General features: G+C 43.7%; 1 protein-coding gene across 1 annotated transcript in view; it reads right to left on the reverse strand.

The window, feature by feature from the left end:
- Window positions 1–13,299, reverse strand: part of PARP14 (poly(ADP-ribose) polymerase family member 14) — a gene marked incomplete at its 3' end in the record, with an annotated part of 41,084 nt that extends 27,785 nt beyond the window's left edge. Inside the window, 5 exon segments of the mRNA XM_081139025.1 lie at window positions 659–895; window positions 3,382–3,615; window positions 8,097–8,130; window positions 8,858–8,991; window positions 13,026–13,299. Of these exon segments, the coding sequence (XP_080995151.1) occupies window positions 659–895; window positions 3,382–3,615; window positions 8,097–8,130; window positions 8,858–8,991; window positions 13,026–13,212 (826 nt within the window). The 5' untranslated portion in view covers window positions 13,213–13,299.
- Window positions 13,300–13,322: the final 23 nt, after the last annotated feature.

Genomic DNA, 13,322 nt, shown 5'->3' on the forward strand with positions numbered 1-13,322 from the left:
AATGTTCCTTCTTTCCCTAGGGAGTCTGGTCCACTAATTCCTATTCCTCAGCCTTGACCTCTGAACATCAATGGAATCTCCAAGCCGACTTTGCATGTGCCTCAAAGAACTGGAAATCTATGTCTACAAGACCCTCACAAATGTTTCCCTGAGGTTCGGCCGGACATGGTTTTCACAGGTCATGTGAAATCCACTGATCATGTGAAATCACCCCTATTAACTTTGACAGATGAAAGGGGCGGTAGTGATATTTTCTAGGAACTGGATGTGTTTCTGAGTATTTCTTTACCTAACCTTGTTGAAATTAACTTGAGAATTTCTACCAAGTATACAGCTAAAATGTGGGTCATCTCTTTTTTAATACAGTATTTCCAGTATCCTAAGAATTATAAATTTTTCGGTTCATCATAGGTAGAGACTCAGGAGAGAAACTGTATCTTTCAAAAGCTTGACATTACTTCTTTAAAGTCTGAATCACTGGACACATTAAGCATCATATCCCAGATGAACAGGATTTCTAACTGGATTACCAATGAAATATAGGAATAAAAAATAAAACACATTGGAATTCAACTGATAACTATACTGATAAGATCTGCTAACATACTTTTTAGGTTGTGCCAGGTAAGGTTTACAAAATCAGGCTAATAGATATTACCTTTTCTGTCATAAAATTCAATCAGAGCTGAACTCTCTTCAGGAAAACATTCAATATTGGCAACTCTTCCCCCTCCATTTTGAGGATTTTCAAATAAACATTTCAAACTATAGGAGTTGACACCAGGCGGCAGGTTCTCGACCCTGATTATTTTTGTCTCTTCCAGAAGTCTTGGAGAAAGCTGAAGTTGTTTCACTGTATGGTGCATAGTACAATCTTCAACAAACTTCATGGCATCTGCAAACCAAAATCAATCTATCAGAAAATTATGATTATATCTTTATATTATACAGAAGAAACTGTCTGAATATTGAGATGAAGGAGGGAGCTAAGCACTCGATTTTTAGATGCAGATTTTAATTCCTAAATGAGAATTTACTTGCCTAAAATTCTCAGTGTCTGAACAACAATGCATATCTGAATGTCTTACCAGGATTACTGCCACCGAGCTGTTTCCCTACCTTTGCTCACAGCCCTCTCCAACCCTCCTTGGCATAACCACCGGAGGACTCTCTCTACTGTACAAATCTCCTCATTTCACCCCTTTCTCAAGTCCTTCAATGGCTCCCCATTACCTGCAGGCATGAGTTCACACTCCTTAGCTAGGCACACTATAACCTTGACTACCTGACTCCAAACTAATTTCCAAATATCACCTCTGGTTATTCCCTGCCATTCATTTTATTTTCCATATTCCCACAGAAACTAGTTATTATTTTGAAAACCCATTCTCTTTTGCCTTTGTATATATGATTTCCTGTGCCTGAAATGCCCTTCATTTTTTTATCTTGGTTCTACTCCTCCGTCAGTACTCAACCCAATGATCTCTTGCAAATAAATACTAATGTCAGGCCCACAGTGTGTCAGGCACTGTGCTAGGAGCTGGGGGAGAGAGATTAATATAGCAAGTCCCTGAACATTCACCTTCCAGGAGGGAGTCTTGAAAGCAAACAAGTGGTCTAATGTGGAAACAAATGAGGTGGGAAGACTAATATTGGCGTTCAGATAAGGATTCCAAGAGTAAGTGGTCACTGATTCGAGTTTTGAAGCATGAGGAAGAGTTTACCAGATAGGTAAGGGGAGGAAGCATTTCAGGCAGAGGGAACAGCAGTGACATGAAACAACACAGCATGTTTGCCACCTGATAGACTGGTACCGCTGGAGTCTAAGCTTCATAGGAGGGAGTAGGCAGGGCAGAGCCACGCCACCTTGTTTGGGTCCTCTTTCCTCCCGTTCCCCACAGCCTGCTGTTCCCAGCAGAGGGAGGCAGCTTCTCCTCTTGCATCTTCATTGTACACTCAAGTACGGGTTTCCTCCCTGCCCCGCAGGAGTTCCTCAGAAGCAGGGACCAAGAAATAGTCATCTCTGTACCCCCAGCACCTAGGCAAGTGCACACAGTAGGAGTTCAAAATTTTTGCTCAATGAACAAAAAGCAAGTCCATCTAGTTCTACCTTTATAAGGAATAATCATAAATTTGAAATAAGAATAGCTCCCTTTATTGAGTCCTTACCATGTCTCAGGAACTCTGTTAAGAGCTTTTCAAATATTATCTCATTTAATCCTCACAGACACGGTATCAGGTCGGGATTATTATTCCCATTTTATAGGGGGAAAAAGTAAAACACACAGAGGACAGTAACTTGACCAACCTCAGATAATTAAATGGTGAAGCTAGAATTTTGACTTCATGACCTGTGCCTTTTTTTTTTTTAATCCTCACCTAACGATATGATTATATTGAGGAAGGGAGAGAGAGAGACAGAGAGACATTGATGTGAGAGAAAAACATCAACAGGCAGCCTTCTGTAAGTGTCCAACTGGGGATCAAACCCACAACCTTTTGGTGCAAAGGACAGAGCTCCAACCAACTGAACCACCAGGCCAGGGCACGACCTGTGCTCTTAACTAACCATTCCAAGGCCACGGCTATGGAATACTGGGGGCTTGGAATTGGAAAATTTCACTGCTTTTCTGGAGATGGCTCTGCCAACTCACAGACACCTCCCAAAGGCCTCAAAGAACACTCATTTTCTGCATCACATACACTTACTCTCACTGCATATGGGGATGACCATGAAAATACTAAGAAGACGTATGGTAAAGGGGAAAACAGAACACGCTGTGTAAAGGTATGCTGCCTGGGCTCAAATCCAGTTCTTCCACTTATTAGCATCTCCGCACCTCTGTCTCCTCAAATGTAAAATAAGGAATAATAATCATCATCTCAAAAGGTTGTTGAAAAGAACAGATCAATTAATACATGTAAAAAGCTCAGCATAGTACCTGACTTATAGTAACACTCTACGAGTGTTTGTTATATTATCATTATTACCTTCAAGTCCAGTTTGGTAACACAGAGCAATACTTACTTCTCTCAATGAGGTAAAACATGTGAAAATGCTGACTCCTGCTCTCAGAATCACCTTAAGAAACTTGGACTTTAATATTTAGATTTTTATTTGGTGTTTTCTCTCTCTCTCTCTCTCTCTCTCACACACACACACAAAACTCATACAATAAATTTAATTTATTAAACATACCAGAATTTGGATTCAAAACAAAATTGCTTCTCTTTCAAATAAAAAAGAATCGATATTAACTTGGAGTCCTCTCTTAACAGCTACTAGAAAGAGTCAAACTTTCACAGACATCCCATTAGCTGGGTGTCCCAAATTCCAAATGTACGGTGCAAAGACAACTGAAAATGAAGTGTCAATCTTACCTATATATTTTCGAAAGGTAACTACAGCGACATCAAAATCTCGTATTGCTTCCACTTGAAAATCATTACTGGACAGACCACTTATGTTCTCCACCAACAAGATTATCATCATGTCAGTGACATGTGCTTTGAGATTTTCAAATGCAACCAAAGAGGGAATATTTTCACATTTTTCTGGGAAATCTTCCATTTTTTCTGATCTTCTATAGAGAGATTTTGTATCTTCCAAAGCATCTGATTTTAAGGATACAAAAGAGGTCAAAATGTTATATTTAACTACCATGGTCTTAGCAAAGTAAATTATCATAAGACACTGCCCTCTTTCCTTCCCAACCTCTTAGCTAACTCAAACAAAAAAAGATTTTAGAAGGCTTTTTGCTTAAATTAATTATGATGACGATATTCAATTTTATTCCACCTTTTTCTGCTGACCTGTACTTGTATCACAACACCATATTAAAATTATTGAACTCAGTTTTTCAAAAGCAAGGGACATGTTTATGCATCTTGGTATTGCTAACACATGGTATATACTTGAAGCTCAACAAGTGTTTGCTGAATTGGAGATTTACTGCTTGCACCACTGGAGAAAAGCAAGAATACCTGATGATGCCAAACCAGAGCATCATCTAACACTTTATGCTCTGAAAAGCAATAACTTACCATCACTGAAGAGAAAAAAAGATACTTGCACCGAATGACTAGGGAATACACAGAGAGAGCTGCATGTACACACCAAACTCACTGAATAGCAATCACTCCAGCCAGGCTGTTCCTCCCCATTGTTGACCATAAGTGAGTTACACATGCGCATAAGGTCATTCTCACTCTATGCTTGTCCAGGGCAGTGAAGCATGATGGATACGATATGATCATTAGACATTCTTGAACAACTGTTCAGTTGGAGCCCTTATTATGTTCAAGGTACTGGACATATGGAGAGGGGTGCAAACATAAAACATTAGATAAGGAACTTATTTTTCTAATGGAGGTATTCCAGAAAAATGAGAAAGGGAACTGACATTTGTAAATGTTTATTATGGCAGAATAAAATGCCATGTGCTCATCAAATCCATTTTATTTCCTTTCTGGGAAACATTGCCCAGACTTCCTACAGTTAAATTCCTACAGTAGTGTTCATGTAGCTAAAGGAATATGTGTGGAAGGGGTGAGTTCCCCTTCCAGGCATGGCCAATACAAGTCTCCTTCATATGGATCTCCATTCTCCCTTGCAGTGACCTTGGAGGCCATGTACCAAGGATAACAGTAAAAAAAAATAGGAGGAGCCTGGATCCCCCAATGACTGCATGAAGCTGTCTTGACTCTACCCACCACCCTAGCTGCCAACTGCTGTGACCTGGGGGGTTGTTTGTTACAGCAGTTTGATCACCCCAACAAATACTCTTGCTGTGTGTTGGATGTGGCACCACACACACACTCATGTCAAATAAAAAATAGTTTGAGGATTCAATAACAACATAAATTAGGATTCAGTGAGGCAGGTATGACGAATCAGAATGAGTACTGGGCTGAGGGAGAGGTTATATGAGCTCCATCCCTGACTCTGCCACTCCTTAGCCATGTGACCTTGGGCACTTCTATTTTTATTTATTTTTTAATATATCTTTATTGATTTTAGAGAGAGGAAGAGAGAGAGAGAGAGAGAAACATCAATGATGAGAGTCATTGATCAGCTGCCTCCTGCACACCCTGGACTGGGGATCGAGCCCGCAACCAGGGCATGTGCCTTGACCGGGAATCAAATCGCGATCTCACGGATCCTAGGTCAATGCTCAACCGCTGAGCCAAGGCCCGCCTGGCTAGGCACTTCTCTTAATTATAAAATGAAAGTATTGGACTAAGTGAATGGTAAGAGCCTTGCTAGCCATATAGTTTGACCACCCCATGACTATTAGAAGCTTCATCACAAGAGAAGCTTGGTTAACTGCCATATAAAGAGGACAAACAATCAAGAGAGGATTCTAAGAAAGAGAGATAAAGGGATTGGGCTAGTTTGGAAAGGCATTAGAGAAGAGGAAGCTAAGTAGATCTTCAAGGGTATAGAGAATTTAGGTAGAGAGAAAAGTGGGGTAGAAAGTATTGTGAGCCACAGAAGTACAGGCAGTGTCATGATTGTGCCAAACTATTTAGGAAATGGTGATTTGACCGATAAAGCTCAAGGAGCTCTACCGTATAGAGATGTAAGAAGTGAGGCCAGAAAAGTCAGCTTCATTCAGAACACGGTCTGGACTTCATCTTACAGCTGGTAAGGGTGAGTCAGGGAAGATTTCTGTAAAGAGGATGACCAGATATCCAGCAAACAAAGCTCTGATTTAAGAAGGACAGCAGGTGCAGAGAGATCAAGCAGGGCACTCATGGCATGCCGGATTTGTGAAGTAATAATGGGCGCCTGGGGTGAGGGAGGAATAGATGAGACCAACATATGTGAAAGCTTAAAGAGAAGACAGCCCAGCAGGGTGTGGCTCAGCGGTTGAGCGTCGACCTAAGATCCAGGCGATCAGGGTTCGTTTCCCGGTCAGGGCACATGCCCGGGTTGCGGGCTGCAGCTGATCAATGACTCTCTCATCATTGATGTTTCTATCTCTCTCCCTCTCCTTTGCTCTCTCTGAAGTCAATAAAGATATATTTTAAAAAATTAAAAAAGAGAAGACAAATTTCCAGTAGGTGATGGGCAAACTAGTTATGCACTTCAAGAGAAATAAAAAAAGACAGAAAAGGACACTGGGTTGGAGGCAGATGACACAGGTGGCTTCAGACACATTGGTTCTAACATATTTTCCAACAGAAAGGTCAGGCACAAGGTCTGGAATTTCGAAGAGTCCAGGCTGGAAACATAGGCTTGAAAAAACAAAATTTGCTGACCTCTAGTGAGCATATTTCTCTGCTCGTGTTCATCTCTTTTCTCCTAGTTCCTCCACTTGCTGGTTTCCACCTTTCAGGCCCAGCCCAGCTCAGCTTAGCCTGGGAGAGGGCACTGGCTTAGTGCTCAAATCCCCTGAGGTTGGCATGTGCCTTGATGGACCTTTCCCTGCCCTGGCACTGCCTGTCAATCTTTAACTTGAAGCTCTGGGTTTCAGGCATGCCTAATGCCTTCATAGTGCAGTGTCCTCTACTCTCCTCATCCCTGAGATATGAGACCTATTAGGTAACCACCATCCATCTGCACTTTTATTACCATTCCAATGTATTTCAAGAGTTCCAGCCTTAGGGACGTTGTCAGGACTCAGCGTGGAGCAACTGCTCAACAAAAGACCTCCTCTTCCATCTCTTAAAAGGGCCAACTTAAGTATCTTGTTAAAGACTACCCAACTTTTTGGCTAGTTAAGAGTCTGGGTCAGGTAAAAACAGGTTAGTAAATGGGTCTAAAATGTCTAGGACAATGAGAAGTCCAGCGGTGGAGTGGGGCTGGATGACTCTCCCTGAGAATATATACACTTGGGGGTCTTAAGCAAATCTGAAGCAGTGCTAATAAATCAGTAAAGACAGAGTTAGGGTAAATCTATGAAACCATAAGAAACGCAGACTAGATTATATTCTCGATGTGGGAAATGGTACAGATATAAATGTACAAATATAAAACCACTTCCTGGTCAAAAACTGAACTTGAGGGTACAGCATGTAAGGTATCATCCAAGAAGTAGGTAAGGATTTAGGGAGTCACAATGAACATTGGGAGTTGGGTAAGTCCGATATCTGAAAAATGAAAAAAAAAAATCTTCTCTCATTAGAATCATGAGCTTCTTAAGGAAACCATACATACTAGATTCCACAGTTTAACAGCACACTCACGTTAGGTAAAAACAACCTATACATCCCGATCCAGTCATTTTACCAAGTAAAGGCAGCTCTCATCCTAGTGCTATTTTCAAAACGAGAAAGTTGCAAAATTCTAAACATGTTCTCAAGACAATTTCTGTTTTGGAAGAAAATATTTACACATATTTTGGAATTCCTTTTCCCTAAGATCTGGATATATGTATCACTTTATCTCTCTTGCTCAGCAACTCAACATGTTTCATCATTTCCTCCCCTTTATAACGCCATGCTTACCCGGGAAAACTAGTCGCTTCTTTAGTAAATGTCAGGTGCTACAGGCCAACACCCAGATACTAGTTAAGCAACAGAGTCCACAACAGCTACTAGGTTTCAGGCTCTTTCTTACAGCAGGTGGGAGGAGAAGAGCTGCTGCTGGTCTGGAGGGCTGGACCCCCATCCTACACCCAGCGTTCAGAAGCTGTCATCCACAGAGGACCCACACCTTCCTGTTGTGGCTCCAGAGGGTAGCACTTTCCACACCCGGTGCTCAGAAACTGAGCCACACCCAGCTGCCATTGACATGTTATGTCCTTGCTTCTTGATGGCAGTTTGGGCACAAGTGGGTTCTAAAGGTCAGTTCATAACCACCTTCCGGGCACCTCTTTACCCCCCCCCCCAACTGCAAGGTGTCTTCCAGTGCCCACTGAGAAAGCTGTCCCCATCCCTCTGACCTGAGCCCTGAGAGCTCAAGTGGCTCAGTCCCCCAGTGTTCGCCCTCTGCACAGCTGAGAGTATAAAGAGGATGACGCCCAAGGGCTCTCCAAGCTGAGAAAACCCTGCCTGGGAAGTAAAGAAGGTAAGAATGGGGTCCACAGGTGCCATTTTTAATAAAAGCAAAACTGCCTCGCAAAGGCCAGTCATCTCAACTGAGACCTTACCTGGTTCCTTGGCATGGTCTTTGGTCTTGGATTCCTGAAACCCAAACAATAAAGTAGCATTAATATATTACTAATAATTTCCTTACATTAAGAAAATGTGCCTGGGACCAGCCTGGAGATGTAGGGTCAACAGAAACGATAGTGAAAAGCTCTGACAATGGCGCTTTTGAATGGCACATCCACTTACTCAGCACAAAAATCACTGGTAAACATGAGTTGCAAATAACAGAAACCCCAGTGAACACCAAGTGTCTGGGGCATGGGGTAAGACCTACATCTTTTCCCCATTTAACATTTTTTGAGTCTTCCTTATGAACAAACACTGTGCCATGTGCTTTACACACGTCGTCTCATCCCAACCCTCACAACAATCCAATGAGGTAGATACTATTACTATACCATTTTAGGAAATACTTAGTACATGCAGTATGGATCACTATCTCCCCGAAACAATGTAAAAATAAAACAAATATAGCAAGTTCCAGGTGAAGAGCAACCAGGACAAACAGACCCAAAATTTTACATCTCAAACCACCCTTATTATAACCCCCAAATCTTGACTTTTCCAAAAGTGTCTAAAATCAAACAAAAAGTGCCCCTTCCTTCATCATTCCATACCTATCACACCACATCTAGAAGCTGCATTTCTCACTCCAGTTTGATTTATATTTTTTATTCCACTAGGTGTTCCTCATTGCGCTTCTCATCCCACACACCTTGGGAGAGCACCCTACTTCCCTTTCACTCATTCTTTTTATTACCTTTGTTGGGATTTTCCCCTCAGAGACATCACGGACTTCATTTGGGGCTGTGGGCAACTGGACCGTTAACTTAAATGTTCCTTTTTCTGGCCATCCTAACTCATGGTTCTCTCTCTCCAGAACCCTCTGCCGAACTGAAAAAGCAAAAGAAAATGGAGAAGGAAAATAAGAGGGGGGGGGGCATCAAGCAATCTTTATTCACCAAATTATTCCATGATTTCTGTAGGCTTCGTCATCATCACTCAATTGCTTGGTCATTTCCCTAAGAGGCCTCATGTGGTAAAATAAGGAAAAGTTTAGCAAGCAGACATGGGTTTGAATTCTATCTTTAAACATATTTTAACCTTAAGCATGTTCCAAAGCCTCAGTCTTCTTGTATATTAATAAGCCATTAATAAAGATTGTGTTATACGGGTGTTACCAGGATTCAATTGAAGAAACATTATAAAGAATTTAGTACAGTACCTGATACTCAGCAGACACTCAGAAAGGGAGCAATATTTATTGTACAGTAAAGAAAATAAAAGCATCCATCATGGTGACCCAGTGAGGATTGGGTGCTGGGGCATGGCATGATAAAAGCCATGTTTTAGGAATGTGACTCAGGTAACCAGAAGCCGAATGGCCAGGAGCCTAGTTAAAAAGCCATTTCAATCGATTCTTTAACTTGTGAAGATAAGAGCCTCACATCTGATAGTAAAAGGAAAAGAAAAAAAAGGATGGATTTTTTTTTTTTAAATAGCACATGAGGCAGTTGGGCTTTAGTGAAAAAAAACTGAACAATAAATATCAGCGTTCAAAAAACCTGGATTCGAATTCCAACTGTGCCACAAACAAGATCAGTGACCTTGAGAAACGATCTTAACTTCTCTTAAATCTGTTGCCTCACTCAAAACAATGGTCTGTGAATGAATTTTGTAACACATACAAAAGGCATGAAAATGTAAGTTATAATTATAAGGAGCAGCCAAAGACAGAAAGGGAAAGTCAGTATATTTCAGACCGTGGAAGAACAGGGAATGAGTTTAGACAAGGAGGTGTAGTCGACGGATCAGATGGTGCAGAAATGTGAGGGCGAAGGGGAGCCTTTGAGAGTGCCCTACTGTTCACAGTGTAGCTCCTGCCGTGAGCACTGGGTTACAGTGTTGTATCCTGATAAGGTTGCCTGGTGAGGCCAAGGATATAGGCAGGAATCTTTCAAAAAGAGGGGCTTGAATAGCTTTTCCACTTCAACCATCCACGAAGGGGTAGGAGACGTGAGGTCTTAACTGGATGAAACAGACCCCCAGAAACAATATGAGAAGAAATGCCGGACCCTAATTTCACTCTTTATGGGAGGGCAGATGTCTTCATACAGACTCCTAAGGGGCTGCCCTAAGCTTGATGAGAGCTGAATAAGAACCTGAAGCCATTGAGGAAGCTAAGTTTTGTAAGCCAGCTTGTCCAGAGTCATGGGCCTCTGTGATGCATTTCCTTTATTGTTCCCTGGACTTTGGTAGAGTCCTATCCAGGGACTGTGCCAGCCTGTTCTGTGTGCAATATGCATGAGGATCACTACTTCAAGAGGACAGATGATAGCAAGATCCATAAGTGCTCCCCTACAAGGAGAAGGTGAATCTGGGAGGAAAAAGCTGAAACTCTGATGTACAGTCCCCCTTACCCAATGTGAACTGTTTCCCTTCTGCACAGTCCCTTATCAAACCATCCACACTTACTTTTATTTAAAGAGAAGATGGGTTTCCTTACCCCAAAGAGACTGACAATAATCAGGTGCCAAATTATGATGAAAGAGGATGATAAACAGACACATCGGAAATGAAATTTAAAATCTTCCAAGTCAATTTACACTTAATTTTTCAGAAATTCAGTGAACTATACAAAGGTAAGATACAGCTTCTAAATAGCTCCTGTGTGCTCTACTGTAATTTTTACAGAGAAATGCTGGTGAGCTCATTTTTGTTATGTGAATTACGTGTTACAGGATGAGCCTACACCTGCTGAGGCCACTTCCTGGTGTGGAGGGGCAGTGTCTCCCTGTAAGAGAAAATCTCCTGCCCCAGGACTGCTACCAGCAGGTCATTTATTGTTAGCAAATTCCTGGCAACTTACTGCTGAGGAAACTGAAACTGATAGGGACTTTCCACTCCCCATGAACCTTTGGCCATAAAAGTCTCGAGTAGCACTAAGTCTTGAAGAAGTCTGTGCTGGGGGTAACACAAAGGGGCCACTGGAGCAGCCTGGGGGTGCAGGAAGGGGGTCATGCGCTAGAACATGTGCAGGAAGAAGCCTGGCAGGAGACTGAAACTGGTTCTGCTTTGAGGGTTAGAATAGAATGACGTTATCACAAAATTATATTTTGCGCTGATTGCATTTTTATGCTGTTTGTATTTTCTGTAATCGGCTTCCTTTTTGTTCATCCAGAGTTGTCAACAACCAACCAGGATTCTCAAACTTTAGTGTATCAGAGTCACCTGAGGTGCTGGTTCGAAGTGCTGATGCCCTCTCACCCATCCACACTCAGGGTTCCTGAGCCTCTAGGACAGAGCTGGGCTGTTTGCTGTGAGTTAGATGAAGGGGATCTGTGGCCCCAATTTGAGAACTACTCCTGAGGGTTAATGGGATGCTAAAGAAGAAAGAAGTGTCCCTAAGGGCCAGACCCATGGTGATGATAACAGTTGGAATCAAAGTGGTAACATCCCTCGAGGAAACGGCTGTTATCGTACAGTTGCCCTTCTGTGCATTCCTTGATGAAATTACCCTTGGAAAACTTTGTACCTTGTTTTCACAAAGCTCCGAGCCAACAGTCTCCTTTCTCCTGCCCCCTGCCCGCCTCACTTCCTTCACACTTATCTGTGCACCCCCTTCCTCCCTGGGTTTCACCTTTCCTTTCTGGATCATTGCCTAAAGCTTTCCAATTGCTCTCACGGCCTTGTAAGCCTCCTTGCCTCTCCACTGGCCCAAATGCTTCTCCAATCCAGTGGCAAGAAAGCGGGATAGGTGTTGTCCACAGCCTGTCTTTCCTATGAGATTCCAAGGGGAAAAGGTGACCATTGCCTCCCAGTGCAGGACCTGGTGGGTGTCCTAAGCAAGCAGATATGTGGTGGGTATTTTGTCGTTCCCCTTTCTTAAACAGCAAAAGCAATCGGGAGCAGAGGAGAGCTCAGGGTCTCAACTGCCTGTGAGGAGGGAACTTCCCCCTTAACAGCTCAGATCTCCCAACCTCGTTCAACCCAGTCTGAGCACCACCCTGAAACTAAGGGACGGGAACCAGTGAATGACCAACAAAGATGCTGTGTTGATCAAGAGCAAACTGTCATCCCCCCCAATAATTCTATTTCACTCCGACAATGTGATTTTAAGCAGCGTTTCTGCCCCTCTCCCAGGCGACCCCAGAACCACTGGAAGCTCCATGACCCATGGGGGAATCCCCATGACTTCTCCCATTGCTTAGCCAAAAATTAACAGAAAGAAAAGGGGCTCTCCCTCTCCCTCCCTCTCCAATGGATCATTGCCCGTTCCCACAGAATCAGTTACCAAATCCAGAACAGCACACAAACGCGTCTCTTCCATCCCCACACTGACTTGCATTGTTTAGGGACTCACTTGGTCCTCACTCAGAACACTGCAAGAATCTCTTCAAAGGTCAGAGTTTCATGGTCTCTCCCAACAGAAATCAATATACTTATTGTCAACCAAATTTATCTCCCTAAAGTATATTTGGACGTATTATCCCTGGAAACGTTCTCTTCCCTTAAAATCGTGTTCCTAAAGACTGTGGAAGTTCTAGAGCTGCTGCTTTCATAGGCAGAAGACAAAAAGCGCACTAGATGCAACCCTGCCATTAGCGTACTACGCAGCCTTGTAAAATGAGGTGAGGGAACCGGCTATAAGGCAGCGCCTTTCGGGCCTACGCGGTTCTGCAGCCACCTCGGAGCCGCAACTCGTAGCGCCTGGAAGCGCAGGGCAGAGGAACGAACCGACCCCGCGCGCTCTAGGTCCATTCGGCAACCCCCAACCCCCCCAACCCCCCAGCCCCCCTCCCCACACACGCACACTCTGCTGCTGCTGGAGCCGGGTAGGCTGTCCCGCTGCGCGCCCCAGCCCAAGCTTCCCGGCGGGAAGAGCCCGGCTCCCCCCCCTCCCCCCCCCCGCCGCGGGCGCCCCTCACCGTCCGGCTGGTAAAAGAGCACCAGGAAGCGGCCCGGGCTGCCCGGCTCCTGGCGGACCTCACACTCCCCGCCTCCCGATCTCTTCGGGCTCTGGAAGTACAGATGCAACTTGGTGCTCAACTTCTTCGGGGGGTCGGCGCCCCAGGACCCGTCCACCAGCAGCGGGAAGTAGCCCGGGGCAGCCATCCTCCCGCTCCGCTAGCCTGGCCGGGACTGTGCCACTCCCGCCCCAACTCAGAAAAGGTTTCGTTTGCCTCTTTCGCTTTCGTTTCTGGTGAAACTCCTCCCTGGCCTTT

The sequence above is a fragment of the Miniopterus schreibersii genome, assembly GCF_964146895.1.
Source record: "Miniopterus schreibersii genome assembly, chromosome: 5".
Taxonomy (NCBI): domain Eukaryota; kingdom Metazoa; phylum Chordata; class Mammalia; order Chiroptera; family Miniopteridae; genus Miniopterus; species Miniopterus schreibersii.